Source organism: Macaca mulatta, chromosome 7, assembly GCF_049350105.2.
Source record: "Macaca mulatta isolate MMU2019108-1 chromosome 7, T2T-MMU8v2.0, whole genome shotgun sequence".
In the NCBI taxonomy this organism is placed as follows: domain Eukaryota; kingdom Metazoa; phylum Chordata; class Mammalia; order Primates; family Cercopithecidae; genus Macaca; species Macaca mulatta.
The window spans coordinates 150,532,462-150,552,361 of record NC_133412.1 but is presented as its reverse complement, the minus strand read 5'-3'; the positions used below and the strand labels follow the sequence as shown (position 1 = coordinate 150,552,361).

At 48.6% G+C, this 19,900-nt stretch overlaps 1 protein-coding gene across 4 annotated transcripts; it reads right to left on the bottom strand.

The window, feature by feature from the left end:
- Window positions 1–9,360: 9,360 nt before the first annotated feature.
- On the bottom strand, window positions 9,361–19,887 carry GSTZ1 (glutathione S-transferase zeta 1). 4 transcript variants are annotated; one of them, XM_077941563.1, is made up of 10 exons: window positions 19,751–19,887; window positions 16,831–17,024; window positions 16,021–16,072; window positions 14,050–14,117; window positions 13,402–13,482; window positions 12,919–13,044; window positions 11,707–11,785; window positions 11,095–11,147; window positions 10,485–10,534; window positions 9,361–9,779 (listed from the first exon to the last, which is right to left on the bottom strand). In XM_077941563.1, exons 2-10 carry the CDS (start codon window positions 17,002–17,004, stop codon window positions 9,653–9,655), a joined length of 810 nt encoding a protein of 269 aa, XP_077797689.1. In that variant the 5' UTR covers window positions 17,005–17,024; window positions 19,751–19,887; the 3' UTR covers window positions 9,361–9,652. The 4 variants fall into 4 exon arrangements, with proteins under 4 accessions (XP_077797689.1, XP_077797690.1, XP_001101990.3 ...); XM_077941564.1 differs by lacking the exon at window positions 19,751–19,887 and adding an exon at window positions 18,802–19,029; XM_001101990.5 differs by lacking the exon at window positions 16,831–17,024.
- Between the last annotated feature and the right edge of the window lie 13 nt (window positions 19,888–19,900).

Below are 19,900 nucleotides of genomic sequence, written 5' to 3'. Positions count from 1 at the left end.
GAAGGAATGGTATCATCTGAGAGAGAAGATGAAAAACAGAAAACCACTGCAGAGTCCTCACCACTATTTTTTGTCTTTAGAGTAGGAGTGCTATTTAGAAATGTTGCTTTGGAATCAAATGCAGTGAAACCCAATCAGGTTTCCAAAGTTTCTGCTTTTAGGTTTCTTGCATTGAGGGCTTAAAGCTTTTGGTGTTCAGAGTCCCTTAGTTTAGGTGATCATGAAGCTTCACTATTGCTGCTGATTGTATTTGTTCTTTACCTGACCAAAGCTTGCATTTCCCTGGTGACAGCATTTCCTACTCTGTCACTCCTGAGGCTCAGCAGTGCCACAGAGTGCAGGTGGTGCTGCAGCCAGTGGTCACCGGAGCACCAGATGCCCGGCCCCCAGGCGGAGAAGGAGTCAGAGGTGAGATGGGACCTCAGCAGTCTCTGTGTTTGTACCTCCCTGTCTCTTACTCCTTGTGTTATGTCTGTTACTGCCTGTGAATTCTGAAGAATAATTAGATTTATTTATTACTATATTTATTTTTTTTTTAGCACATTTCATTTTGCCTTTGAAACAGTTTCCATCTGTTTCTCAGAAGGCTTCCCATCTGTTCTGAGCCACTGAAGCCCCCTCTTTTATGGAGTTAAAGATGATATTTTTAGGATAATTTGGGAAGCGATGAGGTTTTATTTCTGCAGGTCAGTCCTGTGACAGCTTTGCAAGGAGTGTGGCCCTTCAGAGATGGATGATGCCACCTTACTCCATGTTTGGGGTACAGTCCAGCACTCCCCCAAGTTGTGAGGGAATCTGACCATTTGCTGGTGATTGAGTGCAGAGGAATTGCCTAGCCAATCAGAGATATCCTGTGATTCCAGGATTTCAGAGTCCTTTGTCTCCTCTGAGGAGTCACCTTCTTTGTGATGTTTCCTTTGACTCACTCCTTCATTGTTGGATTCCTCACACCAAGTGTCTGTCCCTACAGTAGCATAACTCAAGGAACAGGACTCTTCCCAGTGGGTCCCTAGTAGCATCTACATCACATCAAAGGGCAATATATCCTGCACCTGCTCTTCCCCTCGGAGCAAAGCCCCCAGCGGGATGGGATGTTGGGGACTGCCAACCATTCCCATTCTCTGAGCAGCATCATACCTCCATTATTTTATATTTGCAAATGTGTTTTGTAGAGGATTACACTGGCCAAAATTTATATACCTTTAAAGAAATTATTTTAGTGACTGTCTGTTGAGGCAGTGAAGAGCAGATTTGCTGTGTGTCATCCCATTGGATAGCTGAGTGACCGCTCTTGCATCATTGAAGCTGAATCATGCCTTAGCTAACTGAATATAATCTTTGTAAAATAATTTTCTACTGAGCTGTTTTCTAGTCAGCAAAAGCCTTGCTTATTTTTCCTGTTTATTATTAACTTCTGCCTTTCTCTCAAATTGAAACTGTCAGGCCATACACAGCAAGTTCCCAAGGATAACACTTGTTATTATTGATTTTCACCATGAGATTCTCTGCTTATTTTCTTTGGAATCCTAGTTCTGTTGCATCAGGGAAGCCTAAGGGACTTGTTCCCCTCGCCTCTGTGTGCCTGTTAGTGTCTGGTCACTTTTGATGTCCTGGGCATGGTTACATTTCATTCCATACTGGTTTTTCACCAACAGTCGGGGTTTCTGTGTTCCATTAGCACAAAATAGCTAAAGAAGATATTTTCACCGTCTAATTCACTATTCTCACGTTACATTTCTGAAATAATTGAACTTTAGGGGCAAGATATTGTTGACTGAAGCACAGGTAATTACTGAGAACCCACAGCCCAGCAAATTCTAAGAGACAGTCATTTTCTCAGCCCCTCCCAGTCCAAATGTATAGACCCAAACAATGAAACAAAAATCGTTTGCTTTCATCCTGATCTTGTTCCCTAGAGCACAAATAAATATTAACAAACAATTGAAAGAAAGTGCTTCATAGTAGGAGATTGGAATTCTCTATACAGAGTGACTGAGTTCTTAAATTTCTTTAGTTTTAGTTCTGCCACTTTGTTGAGAGATGGGGCTTTTAGAAAGGAAGACATGTTTAAAGTATTGATTTTTCCTTCAATGTTTTATTGTGAAAAGATTCAGCAAACAGCTTAAGAGAAATATAAATATATTATAAACCAAAAAGTATCTGAGACAGGTCTCAATATTTTTAGAGGTTTATTTTGCCAAGGTTAAGAGTCTGTGCCGGGGCCTCAGGAGGTTCTGAGAACACGTGCCTAAGGAGTCGGGTAACAGCTTTATACATTTGAGGGAGACAGAAGTTCCAGGCAAAGCCATAAATCAATACATGTAAGGCATACACTGGTTTGGCCTGGAAAGGCAGGACATCTTGAAGATGGGGGTTTCCAGGTCAGAGGTAGATCAAAGAGTACCTGACTGGCAGTTGGTTGAAAGAGTTAAGCTCTACCTGAAAAGATGAAGTCAGCTTAAGTTAAAGTAAGAGGGGCTTGTGGAAGCCGAGGTTCTTGTCATGTAGATGAAGCCTCCAGGTAGCAGGCTTCAGAGAGAACAGATGATGAATATTTCTTTTTAGACCTTAAAAGGTGTCAGACTCTCCAGAAAAGACCTAATAGATTCTCTACAGAATGCAATTTCCCCTACAAGAGACAGCTTTGTAGGGCCATTTCAAAATATGTCAAATAAATATATTGGGGGGTAAATTTCCTTTGGGGCCTGCTGTCATGTGATGCTACACCAGAGTCAGGTTGGGATTTGATATTTTATTGCCACAAAGAGTCTGTTTGGTTAGTCTTAAGATCTCTGTTTTAATGTTAATGCTGGTCAGTTGTATTTAAATTCCAAAGGGAAGAGGGTAATATGAGGCACGTCCGACCCCCTTCTTCCCACCAGGGACTAGTTTTTCAGGTTCCTTTGATATCCCCTGGGCCAAGAGAGGGGTCCATTCAGCCAGTTGAGGGGCTTAGAATTTTATTTTTGGTTTTCTGTATATATATGTATACATACACTCCCCACATAAATGTAAAAATTTTAAACTACCAATTCTTAAGCAAAGATGACTCTAACATTCTGTTCCTTTTGATAAGTGTCCAATTAGAGAATGTTGAGAATGTCCCCTGCACAGACAACCTCAGCTCTGTCAGAGAGCCCCGGATTTTTAGCAGACCTGTTTCATTCAACAGGGGTTACCCAGGAGGTGGTCTTCATAAAAATGTTTCTTGGAGGCCAGGCACGGTGGCTCATGCCTGTAATCCCAGCACTTTGGGAGGCCAAGGTGGGCAGATCACTTGAAGCCAGGAGTTCGAGACCAGCCTGGCCAACGTAGTGAAACCCCGTCTCTACAAAATACAAAAAGTTAGCTGGGCGTAGTGGCAGGCACCTATAATCCCAGCTACTCTGGAGGCAGAGGCAGGGAGAATTTCTTGAGCCCAGGAGGCGGAGGTTGCAGTGAGCCAAGATCATGCCACTGCACTCCAGACTGGGCAACAGAGCAAGACTCCATCTCAAAAAAAAAAAAAGGTTGTTTCTTGGTCTCCATCTTCCAAAACCTGTGCTATATTTCCCCTTTCCCTCAGGCCATGATCTCTGCTGTTTTCCTTACTAACTGGCATGTCAGTACAGGCGTGATTGTGAAGCTGCTCCGGAAGGGCTTTATGCTAACCTCTGTTGCTTGATGACATGTCCTCAGGACTCTGATATTAAAACTCGATCCTCAGATAACAGGTAGCTTTATCATGGAAGTGGGTAGCAATTTGGAATTAGACCATTCTTAGTTTTTTTTCTTAATGAATTGATACATGCACTTTAAAAGAATATTTTTGTTATTTTGGAAAGAAAAACTCAGGCTTTTAAAAAAGTGTATGTTGTCCCATTATAATATGTATATGGAAGAGTGAAATCTGAACACTGTCTTATATTAAGCAGTGGGATTAGGTATTATCATAAAATGTCTTAATCTATAGGAAGTATGTTTATGTTTGAGTCCTGCTCAGTCCCTCTTTGAGAGAATTAGTTGAAACCCAGACTCTAAAGTCTGCTTTTGTATTTGTTAAGACCACTTATCTGCAGAAGGTTGCCTTTTAACCCCAATGGTTCTAAGGTGTGGAGTTGAGTGACCCTAATATTTACATAAGATACTTGTTTTAGTGGAGCATAAGGGAGGGGCGTAAGTTACACTGTTTTGTGCTGCTTGATAACTGTCTTTTAAAATTGATCACAAGGAGTGAAAACAAAATAAAATGAGGGGGCAAAGGGTAGGAGTATCGGGGGAGGGGACAGCAAAGCTATCGAATGCATCTTAGAATTTTGCTCAGAAGTCACTGCTCCCTCTCAAGTGTTGCATTGTCCCTGCCTAAACCAAGAAGGCCCAACAAAGCCCCTCCTGTTTGAATTCTTAAGGTAAGAAATTTCTAAGCTAGGAAAACACTATAGACTAAAGCCAGTGATAGTGGAGCTCATTTACAAATAGGCATGCCTCACACACTGAGTCCAAAGGCAAGACACTGGCTTTGAAATGAGGCTCATGATCTGATTCCTATTTTATGTACCTGATTTCTTTTAGGCCCCAGGTATGTGGACCAGAGTTAATGTCATGGCTCTTCATTCTAAGATATGATGAAAAGTTGCCCTAGAAATCTAGAGATGCATGTTTATTTAATTCCATAGTTTAAAAAAAATTTTTTAAGCAGGTAGTTGTGGCTTATCTGGGGGTAAAATAATATATGTGAAATTACTTCCAGAGGACAAGTATATTTTCTAAAGTTCTGAAATAGGATCATGAACCATTTTGAAGTTTTAGTTTGAAATATTATAGTATATGATATTACCAAAGAGCCCTTAATTCAGAGTTTAAGGGGCTCTCTTCCTGAACTCTCTTCGTCACTCAGGGTTGAATGTGTAATGTTCCTTGCTATTGATTGTTATTGTTGATTCTTAGGATCAGGCCAAGAATCATCTGGAAAACATTATCTTAATTCCTTCTCTTATATCCTAAACAGTACATTTTACTAAGAAATTCCACATGAAAAACTCCACTCATGTCTCCTGAGATTATCCCGTTAAGTGAAATAGCTTTCATTTAACCAAGCTAAATTATTTCCATTTAGCCATGTTAAAGAGAAGTCAAGTCTGGAGAAAGCAATCCTGTACCCCATGACTCTGGCATAGCCATTTTCCCTTAACATAACGGGAAGTGTTTTGAAATTCCCAGAAGAGAGCTGTTTTGTAATCAAAGTGATGGATTATAAGAAAGCCAGACTTTGGAAAAGGATAATTGGAATAAAGGGAGGTGTTTGAAGATTTTCTAAACTACTTTATGCCATTTAGCTTCTATTTCTGAAGGGCTTTCTTTGGTGCCATGTACTCAGATCAATCAGTTGACTGAAAGATGATCATGTTTTCTTTGTAAAGATTTAAGCAATTGGCAACCACAAAGACCTTATTTCCTTACTGTTCTGTATCATGTACTGTTGCTGACATTACAAAAAGGGTCTGGAAGAGAAACTGTGTCACTGTTTTATCTTTTTCCTTTAAAATACAAAAGTATCCCAACTAATCATTTTTTATGGTCAGCTTGTTTTACATGTCCCCTGTCATGAGAAATGCTATCAACATCTGTGATTTCTAAGAGCTCTTACCAAATTGTTACTTAATTCTTGTGTCCTGCTGAGTGGTTTTTCTTTTAAAATACCATTTTTGTCACCCTGTGGCACTGGGTGTATGTTACTGCAATTACACTGATGATTCTGAGCTGTGCTTCTTTAAATAGCTCAGTTCTTGTGTTTTATATTATGTAACAGTTTTGTGATGCTTTTGTGCATTCTTTGTCATCTCTTCCGAGTTTTCAAATCTGTCATAAATAAACTTTTTCACTATGCACCTGGTAACATCTGAGTTGTATTTTAATGAACCTGATTTACATTTTAAATTCTTTGTCTTTCATGTATCTTCCTTAAGAAAGGTATTCTATAAACCCATAGGAATTATTTCATAATCTATTAAGATTGTAAAAGTAAAGAAAGACTAAAAAGAAAAAAATTGAGAATAAGATTAATAATAGATCTTTCATATGCATTTAAATTCATGGCAGAGTATCATGAACTGGGAACTGGGATTGGAAAAACTGGGTTTATAGTGATGATTAGTGAGTTCTGAGTTTTATGTCAGCATTTGGTCCCAGTGAGGCCCGTTTCCCCATGAACATACTCTGTTCAAATTTGGAACCTCCACTTTGGATACCAGGCCAATCATTAACGTAATCTGGGTGATATGAATTCAGCCTGTTTTCATTTACAAAAGTGACACCATAATATATCTTTGCTATCTTTTAAACCACTGCCTCTCCACATCCCTGGTGTCTGTTGCAGAATAAGGACTCACATTTGAGCAGGGAAGGGTAGCATTTAAATATTTCCTTCGGTGATATCTGTGATCCTAAAATGAACCTGTTAGATCATTCTCTGCTTTCTGTTGCAACATATTTTAGAGGTTGAAGCATAAAAGAGGAAGGGATCTGAAACAACTGAGGTAAATGAATGTAATCACGAAACTACCCTACAACTAACAAAAAGCCCAGGCAGATTCCGTGTAGCTGGAGATCATTAATGATTCATGTTTGGGTACGCTGGATGTAATATGTCACTGTCAACACATAATATATTTAAGATTATTATTATTTTTTGAGATGGAGTCTCGCTCTGTCGCCAGGCTGGAGTACAGTGGCGCGATCTCAGCTCACTGCAACCTCCACCTCCCAGGTTCAAGCAATTCTTCTGCCTCAGCCTCTCCCATAGCTGGGATTACAGGCACATGCCACCACGCCCAGCTAATTTTTTGTATTTTAGTAGAGACAAGATTTCACCGTGTTGCTGAGGCTGTTCTCAAACTCTTGAGCTCAGGCAATCCACCCCCCTCAGCCTCTCAAAGTGCTAGGATTACAGGTATGAGCCACCGCACCTGGCCTTAAGATTATTTTTTAACTTTTAAAAGCATTCATGTTTCATATCATTGACCTTGACATAGCTCAAGATTACAAAAGGCAGCTCACATATTACAGCTCTTGACATTCAGCCTTGATGTTCTTTAACCTGTGCAGTTGTGACTTAAACTCAGCAGCTATCCTTAGTTCAAAGTATTCTCCGAAAGTAGAATTGCTTGTGACCTTGGAAGCAAGAGCTAAATAAGTTATGTTTAGAAGTAAGAGCCGGCCCAGCTACTCGGGAGGCTGAGGCGGGAGGATCAAGATCAGCCTGGGCAACACGGTGAGACTCTATCTCTAAGAAAAATTTTTTTAAATAAAGAAAAAAATCTAGGCCGGCATGGTGGCTCATACCTGTAATCCCAGCACTTTGGGAGACCAAGGCAGGTGGATCACAAGGTCAAGAGATCAAGACCATCCTGGCCAACATGGTGAAACCCTGTCTCTACTACAAATACAAAAATTAGCTGGGCGTGGTGGCATGGGCCTGCAGTCCTAGCTACTTGGGAAGCTGAGGCAGGAGAATCGCTTGAACCTGGGAGGTGGAGGTTGCAGTGAACCGAGATTGCTCCACTGCACTCCAGCCTGGCAACAGAGTGAGACTCTTCAAAAAAAAAAAAAAAAAAAAATCTAAAAGTTAAAAGGAGCCGTATCTTGGCCAGGCGTGGTGACTCACGCCTGTAATTCCAGCACTTTGGGAGGCCAAGGTGGGCAGATCACCTAAGGTCAGGAGTTTGAGACCAGCCTGACCAATGTGCCTGTAATCCCAGCTATTCGGGAGGCTGAGGCAGGAGAATCACTTGAACCCAGGAGGTGGAAGTTGCAGTGAACCTGAGCTCTCACCACTGCACTCCAGCCTGGGCATGACAAAGCGGGACTCCATCATTAAAAAAAAAAAAAAAATTAGTATCTTATGAATATGTGTATCACCTGTTTATCCAATAAGTTTGCCACTTTCCTTAATGGATATGTAAAATTTCTGAGGAACACAAGCCTATAATTTTTGCTTTCTTCTCAGGTATTTCCTGACAGCACCTCCCTATTGCTTTCCTCCTTCTGAAGTATTTCTGGGAACTTGTTACTTCCTTAGAGTTGGAATTACCAGTATCAGGCCACTCCACTGTTCTTCCTTCACTGTGGCCGTTCCCGCTCCGGGAAGACCGCGTATCCAGTCTCCCTGTGGCCTCTAGCATATCAGGATCAGGTGTCTGCTGAGTGTGATATGGAAAGGAAGGATTTGACTTACCACTCAGCCGTTTGAGAGAAGCCCCTACTGGAAAATATTCTGTAAAAAGGTGATGGTCTTTGCTACGATTTAAATGTTTATGTCCCCTCCAAAATTCATGTTGAAACTTAATCTCCAATACAACAGTATTCAGAGGTGGGGCCTTCAGGAGGTAAAGGTCCTAAAAAGTTCATCTCATTTCATCCCCAGAAGCTACCGCAATCTCCCTACGGCATCTCTGCCCGGAGATGGTCCTGGTTCTGCCTGAACACTGCCAAGCATGGGAACTTGCTCCCTCCCAGGCAGCCCGTGGTACACTGGTACCTGCTTTGTCTCCTGAGCTGGCCTGGTCACACTGCTCCCAGCACCATTTGTGACTGGATTTACCTCGAGTGCCTAATCCTGGGACTGGTCTGGAGAATGCTGGCCCTGAAGATGAGGGACTGGGTTGAGAGGGCCAAATGGCCTCTCAGTACTGGAGGGGAATTTTTTTTTTTTTTAGATGAAGTCTCACTCTATCGCCCAAGTTGGAGTGCACTGGCACGACCTTGGCTCACTGCAACCTCCACCTCCCAGGTTCAAGTCATTCTCCCACTTTAGCCTCCTGAGTAGCTGGGACTACAGGCACCTGCCACCACACCCGGCTAATTTTTGTATTTTTAGTAGACGGGGTTTCACCATGTTGGCCAGGCTGGTCTCGAACTCCTGACCTCAAGTGATCCACCTGACTCGGCCTCCCAAAGTGCAGGGATTATAGGCATGAGCCACTGCGCCCAGCCTGGAGTGGAACATTTAACAACAGTACCATTCCTACCCCTGAGAACTAAGCCGGTCACTAGATGCTTTCCTGCTTCTATCTGTTATCTCCCTGGATCTTGTCTGATTCTTTCAGGCAGGCTTTTGGGCGTATTTCTCTTCATTGCCCTTAGGTCCCATGGGCCAGGCCTGCCACAGGGTAGGCGAACAGCTGACTAACTTCCTCTACTGGTCCCGGCACAGGGGATTCCAGCTAGGGACAGTGTTCGTCTTCTGGAACCTCGCTCAGTCTTAGACAAACAAGGTAGAGGCCTGGGCTTCAGTTTAATTCACGCCAAATTTCAGCGTGGGCATTCTTGGGAGTCAGACACAACAAAAGCAGATGAGAAAAGGCACACAGGCTTCCCGTGGTGTTATGGTGAGCATGCCAGGCATTTTAATCCACATTCTCATCTCAGCTTCACGACTGCCCCGTCACATAGATAACAGTATTCCTGCCCCGCTGCTCCCAGCATCTTCCTACCCAACCCCACATGCATTTGACAGATGAGGGGACTGAGGGGGAACAAGTTTCAGCAGGAAGGCAGATCCAGGGCTAGAGTTGGCGTCTCCTGTCTCCTCAATTAACTCACTTGTTTCCAGGCCTCTTCAGCCCACCCAGCTTCTGCTCCTGTGGCCCTGTGCCAACGGGGCAGGATTTGGGAGCTAGGCCCTCAGTTCGGTGGGTGTATCCGGCTGCCGGCAGGGGTGAGTCACCTGGAAGGCCTCCAGGACCAGCAGCCTCTTGTTTATGGAGCTGATGGTAGGGTAGGGGGTGCAATCCACCTTGAATCTGTAGTAGAGAAACACCTGCTAAGCCACGGTTTTCAGGGACACAGGGAGACTGCCCTGATGCAGCAGGAGGAGCAGAAGGCAGGGCTGGACGAGGTCCAGGGAGCTGTCCAGGGAAGGACGATGGGGCAGCCCTTATTCATAGGAGATGGGTAGGTCTTGTGCAGTTTGGCATCTGTTACCTACTATTCCTATTTCTTTGAGAACCTACTATGTGTAAGGCCCAGTGCTAGGCATTTATATATACAGACTCTCTCTTCCCCCTTGTTGTAAGCTTCCTGGGGGCAGGGAATGTGCCAGACATTTCCATTTCCCTAACGCCTAGCATGATGCCTTCCAGAGAGGCGCTCATTCGTGCCCTACTGAAGGGTTGATGGAGGGATGCAGAGGTAGAGCTCACTTCTGGGCACAGACACACCACATCTGAGGACATCGGGCAGGTGCTCTTGGGGGTCCACCAGGTGAGCCACCTCCTCTTAGGAGCAGGGGCTATCTATACAGTATCATCTGGGCTGTGGTGGGTGTGGTAGGAGCACTGCCCCAATTTCTTCTGCCCTCTTCCAGGCCAAAGTGGCTGTGTGGCCTGGCATGGTGGGCCCCTTGGCTGGTTTGTGAAGAGTCTGCATGAGATGCTACCTCACCAGCTGAGTGGTAACTGACTGTGGGCAGAGCCAGGAGAAGGGAGGGTGGCAGGGCTCTCTCTTACCTTTCAGCATTTGCCACCTGAGGCACCAAGCACAGATCAGCCATGGTCACCTGAAAGAGGGTTGGGTGGGTTCCCATCAGGGTGAGTACCCCAGACTCACTGGCTGGACTTGGTATGTCCACTGCAACTCTACTGGGGGTACCAACGATCTGCTTTGGCTCTTTCACCCATCCCGCCCTCAATTCTTGTCTGCCCTAGGCCTGCATGTGTGTCTGTCCCCCAGAGCTGAAGTGCTCTCCCAGGCCGTGCTCCAGTTGCCCTGACAACCAACTCTGTGGGTTGAGAAGGCCAGAGACGATGGATTGCCTGGACTGCGCAGACATCATCTAGTGCAATCCCTCAACTGACGCCTGGCCTGCCTCATCCTCTCACAGCCAGTCTTCTACCTTGAGTAACTCCCTCTTGAGATGGTTTAGTGTACTGGGAGTGAGCTGAAGAGCGCCCCACAGCAGAGATCCCCCTGCAGATGCCTCCTCAGGAAGCTCTGAGCCCCACCTGCCTCAGGGTGTGAGAGATGGCTGAGTCTAAGGGGAAGAAAGTGACAGCCTGGGGTCAGCATGAGGGAGGCGGCCGCTGTGGCTGGGCCTGGGGAGGCCTGGGGACAGCTTACCTCATCTCCTACACAGTATGTGCCTGCTGTGCTCTGTAGGATCTGCTCCAGGGCTGTGGAGAGGCCACATAAACATCTTATGCTAGGTGCAGGAAGGGGACACCAAGCTTTTTGGGCCTTGGCCTCCATAGTTATGAAATGAGCGCCCAACTGAGTGACAGACTGAGCACGGCTGCTGGCGAGAACTGGCAGCCAGGTCTGAAGAGAGCTGCTAGGGACAAGCTTCTGTCTCCTTAGGCTCCGCAGAGCCAGCCACCATTTCCCCCACTAGAGTGGACAAGCCCTGCCATTGGCCGCCGTGGCAGCTCTCACTCTGGTGGCTGGCACTGTGCTGGCCTTGGCTTCCTGGCTGGAGTGGGCAGTGAAGCTGAAGTTGGGCCACCCAGCTATGAAGGGCTGTGGGCTGTGGGTGCAGGGACCAAGGTTCCTGGAAGCACTGGAGCTAAGGTCTGGAGGCCCACCCAGCCCTTCGCTTCCCGAGTCCTGCCCTCACCCATGCAACTGTCAGGACCAAAGCAGCCTGGGAGGGTGGTTCAGATACCCAGGCCCCTGTGTTCGAGGGCCATACCTCTAAGAGGCCACTGTGGGGCAGCTCACAGGGTGAGGACTCACCGTTAAATCCAGAAATGATGGCGTTCTGGGCCCAGGTCAGCTGGAACTCCTCTCCCACTTGCTTCAGGACAGACAGGTTCTATGCAGCCCAAAGAAAGTCTGTGATTGCTCTGAGAGCTGGGTGGGGACTGCCCCTTGGCCAAACCCCTTCAGGGAAGTTCACTTCCCATCCGCCCCTGGCTGGACATATCTATCCCTTCTCCCCCCAGGCTCCATGAGCCCCTTCCTTCTACCAGGGCCCTGAGGCTGGAGGGAGGTAGCCATCCCAGCAGCCACCTTCACAGGCTGCCCCAGTGGCCTCAAAAAGCCACGTAATTCCGTCAGAGATGTGCATGAATCCCTATTCATGTGACACAAGACGCGGCCATGGCTGTGGCAGGTGCGCCTACAACTCAGGCCTGTCTCCCTCACTTCTCCCTTGTGTGGTCCCTTGTGAGCAGACGGAGTGTGATAGAGGGTGGGGCTGGGATGAGGGAGGTCCACAGGACTGGCTTTCAGAGATTTCCAGCCTGGCTCCATCTTGGCACTCCTGGAGCCATTTTACCTGTTTCCTCATTATGGAGGAATATTATTTCCTCAAAATGGAGATGTCTGTTTGCTCCAACATCCTTTGTTAAAATGACATGGGAGTGGGGGGCACAGGCATGCAGGGGTCCTGACTTAGTCCCCACTTTGCTAGGACCTACCTGTGGGACTCAGCATAAGTCACTTCACCTTTCTGGGGCTATTTCCTCATTCAGAGTAGAAGCTGGTACAGATAAACTGTTTTTAATACTTACTTGTCTGTTTTAACAGTGACACTTACAAAATAAAATCCTACGTGTATCCCAGTGTATGACCGAGATAGCACAGATGAAAGGCAAGCCCCTCTGGTTAAAGGCGGGAGGCCTGGCCTGGGGCCTGCTCAGAGTCTCCCCTGCCATCCTGGCCCTTTCCCCACCTCAAGCACCTGTACATGCGTCCTTAGAAACTAGAGCTTCTCGGAACGCAGTAGGGGACCAGCTGGGACGGCTGATTTCTGAGATTGAGATCTTTGCCCCCTTCTTTCACATGGTCCAGGTCAAAGCCCCTGAGAATCCAATCCCCCTCCCTCCCTTGACGCCCCCGCCCCCATACTGGGCACCCGCCCCCACAATGGGCAGCTCACACAGCCAATGTGTGAATGTAAGAGTGTGTGAGGTGTGCAAGGGTGCAAGTGTACAAGTGCCACACCTGCAGGGGCTGGATGCCACCAGCAATGAGGTCAGAAATCATACGCACGCTGGCCCTCTTCTTTGGGTCCTGAGGCAGAAGTCGCGGAGTGGGACGCGTCTCCTCTAGATACTCAATGATGGCCAGCTGTCCAGAGGGAAGCAGTGAGGCAGGGACAGGGCCCAGGAACCCTAGGTCAGAGGGGACAGGGCCAGCAAACTCCTCCTCCTCCTCTTCCAGCACCATCACTACACCTCTTCCCTCCACCTCCTCAGCTCAAGCCCTATAAAGCCATTTTGGACCTTATCCTGCAGAACTTGGTTCTCCATGTGCTTGAATCTTCCCTTATTTTCCTCAACAACCTCCCACCCTCCCCATGAGCGTTGTATTGAGCCTCTCCTATGTGCTAGGCACCCTGACCATACACAGGCGAGGAAGACATGTCAGGCGCTCTCATTCAGGACACTGCTCTCACGAGGGCCCTCCCCTAGGCCCTGCACTCACTGACTGGTGAATGGTGATTCCATCAATCTTCAGGGCTGGCACCTGCTTCATGGGATTCAGTGCCTGGAAGTCCTTAGAGAACTGTGGAGACAAGGCCCTGGTGGGCTGGGTGGCCTGGACTGTGTTGGCCAGAGGAGAACCAAGCAAGCCGGAGAACCCCAGGCCTGCCGCCCACCCCCCTCTCCCTTCCCTGGGAAGGCCCTAAATCCTAGGCCCAGGGTAATCCCTGGGGGATCCATGAAGTATCCCAAACCCCAGCGGCTGCTGAGCCATAGGCTTCATCCTAACAGCCTGGCTATGGGCTTTTCCCTGCATCTCACACCATGGCCACCAAGGCGGCTCCTACCCTAGTCAGCCATCCAGAGGGCCCAGTATGGGGTGGGGACCCACTCGCCACCCACCCTCCCAGGGTCAGGCATTGGAGAACTCAGGCTGGGGTACACAGCCTGGACCTGGGCCCTTCCCAGGCCTCCTGCTACTGCACAGCGTGCCACCCTGTCCCACAAGGGAGAGCCAGCAGCCTCTTGCAGTGACAGTCCACAAGACACAGGTTCACTTCTCTGGGGCAGAGCCTCCCCTTCTTCCCCTGCCTAGTGCCTCTTCAAGGCCTCCAATTCCCACTTTGTGGTCTGGGAACAGCTTTCTTACCTGTTGGCCCCCATCCTTTATGAGATTGATGGGCACTGTCTCATAGTCAATGCCTTTCAAGGCCAGAGCTAGGAGAGACCACAGATAGCAGAGTCAGGGAACAGCCTCTGGCCATACTCTTAAAGAAAAGAGCCCTTCTAGGGTGACATAAGGCCAAAGAGGGGGAGGCTTCTCTACACTTCTGGGTGGTCAAGGCTCACCTTGGCACTATCCCCTTCTCTCCAGCTTTCCTTGTTACCACCTGCTCCCTACCCCAGATGCATGATGTTCTGCCTCGCTCACCCCTGAACTCTTAGAGACCTCATGATCTGGACCCCCCAATGGGGCCCTCATGCCCGCTGGGTGGTGATAAAGGTGTGTGCCCCGCCACTCCGTGGGCTCCTGGAGGACAGCAAGGGTGTGTCGTGTTTACCTCTGCTCCCCCAGGGCCTTACACAGTGATGACCAGTGTCTTGGTTGGAGACATGCAATTACTCCCTCAAGAAGGCAACTAAGCGCCAAGTGAAGGAGCTCAGGTGGCCACACAGAGCACACACAGATGGCACTCTTGTTCTGTTGGAAAAGGATCTCTTCCAATCTATTCTCTCTGTTCTCAGGGCTGTTTACTAGAGATTCCAGACAGGCATTGGGCTCCTTGGTGGCCTTGGAGCGCATTTGCTGTGACTCCAGTCACCAGATTTTCTCTCCATCCCTTTTGATAATTTCCCCTGGCAAGCTGAGGGTAAAAAAACTTGGGTGGGTCAGCACTGGTGGAGAAGACTGCGTGCGTGTGCATGCGTGAGTGTATTATGCGCACTTGGGCATTCAAGTATGGTGATGGCCAATCTCAGGGAAGGGCAAAGGAATGAGGGGAGAAGGACCAGACATGTCATGGTGTAGAGACAGCCTGGGCAACACCAGGCTACTCCTAGTGCCGGTCAACTCCAGTCTGGAGAGTGACAGTGTTTGGGGCTGGAGGAGACACCTGGAGGAGGGAAGGCCAAAGCACACAGGCCCTACAGACAGCACCTATATTGCTCTGGCTTCTGGCTTCTGGCTCAGCCAGGGCAGAGGCACTAGCACCCAGGGATGGGTTCATCTTCCTGGAGGAAAGTTTCTCCTGGCACCCAGGGCTCTTGCTTACTGATCCCAGCAAATACCAAGTGACTGCGGGATGGAGGAGGGGTCATGGAGGATAGCTTTGCCTCCACACTCTGGAGGCAAGCTTCTTGGGTTCAAATTTCAACACAGTCACTTGCTAACTGTGTGGCCTTGGGCAAGTAACTTAATAGGCCTCTGGAGCCAGACTATATGGTTTGAATTCCAGTTCTGCCTCTTAGTAGCTGAATGATCTTGGGCAAGTTACTTAATGTTGCCTCAGTTTTTTGTGCCTCAGCTTCCTCCTCTATACAATGGGGACAGTAATAGTACCTCCCTCCTACAGTTGTTGAGGTTTAAATGGAATCAGGCACACAAAAGCACCCGGCACAGAGCTTTTCCTCAGTACAGTACAGCCTTTGCCAAATGCTGTGTTAAGCCGAGGGAGGGAAGGGTCAAAAAAGGACGAGCCACAGGGCCCTTGTTTCTGCTTTTCTGAAGCCTTCAAGGCTGACGCTGGCCCGCTGGTCCATTCTGTTTGCTTTGCCAGTTCAAATAAGATAAGAACTGAGGGAGGCCAGCTGTTCCCCTGCTAGTTACCAGGGGCATATGGATTTTGTGACCCTGCTTTAAACACGGTTGCCAAGGGGCTTTGGAGAGCAGTGTTGGGAGAAGTGTCAGTCCCAAGAAAAAAAACAACCCCCTTCCTCCCACCCTCACCCTGCGTTTCCGGGGTGGAGATGCCATGAAGGGACGGGGGTTCTAGGAGTCGGGGGATGCTGGTTGCTGGGGGTGAGGTCCTTTCTGACAGAGCACCCCTTCCATCCCAGGCCAGCTTCTCCACCCCAGTCCACCCCACTCCAGCACTCAGTCTGGAGGAGGCACAGCTCTTACCAATTCGAACTCTCCATGAGCAGGAGCTTCGGAAATAGGAATAGAGGATGGGCTGAGGAGAGAGGATGAAGGCGCGTGTTAACACATGCTGGGTGGGCTCCAGCTCGGGAGGAGTCAACCGTTTCTTCCTATCCTGCCAGGCCTCCTCTCTCAGGCCTGCATCTGGGCAACTCAGGTCAAGACTCGGAGCTCTCTGAGAGGCTCGTGAAGTCCCTTGGCTCCAAAATTGTGCTGGTTTGAGCTCCTGAGGTCCAAGGGGCCCCCAAAGGGGCAGCCAGTCTGCGAGTGCCTTCCTTACCTTGCCAGACTCTGTCATGGTATCGTGGTGACCCTCAGCCTCCCAGGGAATGTCCCCTCTGGCAGAGCTTCTGAGCAGGGAAAGGAAACCTAAAGGGGTGGATTTCAGGAGCCAATGGGGAAGCTGGGCTACCCAGGCATTGGGGGAACTTTGACTCTGGTCAGAAAGGGCATTTCTGGCCAGGCACAGTGGCTCACGCCTGTAATCCTAGCACTTTGGGAGCCAAGGTGGGCGGATCATTTGAGGTCAGGAGTTTGAGACCATCCTGGCCAACATGGTGAAACCCTGCTTCTACTGAAAACACAAAAAAAATCAGCCAGGTATGGTAGTGGGTGCCTGTAATCTCAGCTACTCAGGAGGCTGAGGCAAGAGAATAGCTTGAACCCGGGAGGTGGAGGTCGCAGTGGGCTAAGACCGAGCCACTGTACTCTAGAGCGAGACTGCATCTCCAAAAAAAAAAAAAAAAAAAAAAGGAAAGGGCATTTTTTCCCAACTTGCTGGAAGTTTCTTACGCTCCTGCTGGGGCCAGGTTTGGTGTCCCCCCACAGAGCATGGCCTGGTTGTGATGCAGTAGTTTGAGTGGTAGAGCGGGCTGGGAGCTGGCATCTGGTCTGGACCTGGTGCAGGAACCAGCTCTGCATGACCTTGGACAAACCTCGGCCTTCTTTAATCTTCGGTTCCCTCATTTGTAAAACGAAGGGTTGCCCTAAAATGATAGCAGGGATTCCTTCTAGCAATGCAGAAAGACGAGGAATTCTAACTTTTTGATGCTTTGGTGCCTGTCTCCTTCAACCCCACCTCCCAGCAGTCCAGGTTCTCAGCTGTCCCCATAAAAACAGCTGGCAGATATGCTCACTCACCCCAAAGGTGAGGTCAAAAGCTGGCAGCCCACTGGGGCCCTATCTGGCCCTCAGAATTTCTGTTTGCTCAACACAGTAGTTTAAAATGTTTTAGGTAGTTGCCAATGTTTAAAAATCAGGACATTTCGTTCTAGTGTGGTGGGTCATGCCTGTAATGCCAGCACTTTGGGAGGCTGAGGACAGCAGATTACCTGAGGTCAGGAGTCCGAGACCAGCCTGGCCACCATGGCGAAACTCATCTCTACTGAAAATACAAAAATTAGCCAGGTGTAGTGGTGTGCATCTGTAATCACAGCTACTCGGGAGGCTGAGGTATGAGAATTGCTTGAACCCAGGAGGCGGAGGATACAGTGAGCCAAAATAGTGCCACTGCCCTCCAGCCTAGGGGACAGAGCAAGACTCCATCTCAAAATAAATAAAGTAAAATAAAAAATAAAAATCATGATATTTTATATACAACACCTGTTTTTTTCTTTAAAAAATCTGGAGACAGTAGATTTGGGCTCCTAAATACCAACAATTGATGGGAACATACTGATGGCCCCCATCAACCAGGGTATGCCCTCTAAGGTCTGCCATGGCCTGTATCTGGCCCACTTTCCTCATTTTTGTTACCTTTGGGCCCTTGGGGGCAGCTGGGTGTGTGATCTCTACTCCAAAGTTTAAGGGGCTCAAAGTTAATTTCTCTGCTACTTCTTGGGGAGCCAGCATTTCAAAGTGGAACCCAGGAAAGACTCGCCAGTGATTAGCACTCATGAACCTTCCCACCAACACGTGTATCCCTATGGATGGGGGAGAACTTGACAGAACTTCTCAGATACCCTGTTTACTACCCCTCTGACTAGAGACATTTCACCAAAGCTCCCTCTCCCCTCTGCCACCCCCAGAATATTAAGCTGCTCCCTGAACCTGCTTTCACCATCCCTGTACTACCAACTCAGTCTGCTAGATGGCAAGGGTACAAGTGGGAACCTAGGCCCTTCCAAGGTGGTTCCCAAGCCCAGGAGTCCCAGCCTGTCCTGAAGGTACCTTTTGTGGGGAAAGTAAAGATGGTCCTGGCACAGAAAGCAGGCGATGGGCAGAAAGTGCCTTTCGAAGAGGAGGAATTGGGTGGCCACAACTGGATCTTTCTTATTTGGAGATGCAGTCCCCTTTCCTTACTTAGCCAGGCTACAGGGGCCCTGGGGCCAAGGGACAGGGACTGCTGGTGACCACTAGAGAGTGGCAGATATTAATTGGCTTAGAATCCCTGAAGAAATGCCTTACCTAATGGTTAAATGCCTTTGGATTACACCTTTGGATCTGTACTACGAATGACCAAAAGCATGGTAAACGCTGCTCCCCTCCATCACGACCCACAAGCAGGAAACCTGAAATCTCTTAAGCATTTTCTGCTTTCTCTTACCAGTGATACCTATGCAAACCATCCCCCGTTCCTTTCTGCACTTGTAGAACTAAATTTTAAGCCCAAGTATCCATCTCATCAGCACTCCTGGAAGACTTCTGTTTCCAATTCAAATATGCATTCTGATTACTTTAGCAGATTTTATTTTTAAACCATGTCTTACACATGATTTGAGAAAAAGACTCCTAAAATCCCATTTGGAAGAGGGAGGACTATACCTTATTAACGTGACACAAAGTCCCATCTAACGTGCCACCTTCCTTAGTGCCATAAAAGTGGTTCTCAAACTTTACGGCGCGTTAAGACCCATCAGGACCGCTTACAAAAACATGCAGATTCTTGGGCCCGTTCCACCAGAGATGAAGAGTGGCTTTGGAGCGGCCCCCGGGGAAGAACATGTGAAAGCCGTGAAGCTCCCCAGGTGATTGTCATGACTGCCTCTCCTCGCTCGGGGACTTTTTTTTTTTTTTTGAGACGGAGTCTCGCTCTGTTGCCCAGGCTGGAGTGCACTGGCCGATCTTGGCTCATTGTAAGCTCCGCCTCCCGGGTTCACGCCATTCTCCTGCATCAGCCTCCCGAGTAGCTGGTACTACAGCCGCCCGCCACCATGCCCGACTAATTTTTGTATTTTTAGTAGAGACGGGGGTTTCACCGTGTTAGCCAGGGTGGTCTCGATCTCCTGGCCTTGTGATCCGCACGCCTCGGCCTCCCAAAGTGCTGGGATTACAGGCGTGAGCCACCGCGCCCTGCCCAGGGACTCTTACAATACAAACATTACTGGAAGGCCATCTCCTGCTAGGGCCAAGAGAGGAGCATGAAGGGCTGCGAGAAACTGGGAAGCTTGGGGCGACGTTTGGAAGCCCTAGTGGAGGGGTCTGTTAAGGGGAGCAGGGAGGGCGGGGCAGAAATGAAGCGCGTCCGGACAGCGACTCCACCTGGCTACGAACTCCCCACCAGGACCGCCTCCTCCCCCAGCCCAACCCTCCGGGGAATTCGAGACCCAGCGGGCAGCGTGCAGCACGCAGGCGCAGAGCGTGCCCGGCGCAACGCACGGCACGCCGGGAGTCTTTGTCTGCTGGGCGGGCGGAGCAGCTCACCTCTGACCCCGACCCCCAGGGTCTCCAAGTGTCTAACCAGTTTCCCTCCACCCGGGTGCGCGGCACAGACCTTCCCCGCCTGCATGTGGCACTTCGCGCGACCCCTCCTCTAGGCCGAGAAACTTCGCGCCTGGGACTCGCCAGTGAAACTCGACGAGTCAGGCCCGTAGCTTTCGTCCGGGTAAAGCGAGGGTCTGGATGGACTACAATGATCCTTCCG

Bases quoted from the DNA above. Each gene is read 5' to 3' on its own strand.
- GSTZ1 (XM_077941563.1), bottom strand. From the start codon at position 17,004: ATGAGGGAACCGAAGATTAAAGAAGGCCGAGGTTTGTCCAAGGTCATG. The intron at 13,483-14,049 runs GTAAGAAAGCTG...TTGTCTCCACAG, and splicing joins TAAAGGATGGGGGCCAACAG to TTCTCTAAGGACTTCCAGGC. The intron at 9,780-10,484 runs GTAAGAGAGAGC...TCTCTACTACAG, and splicing joins CAGGTGGCAAATGCTGAAAG to ATTCAAGGTGGATTGCACCC.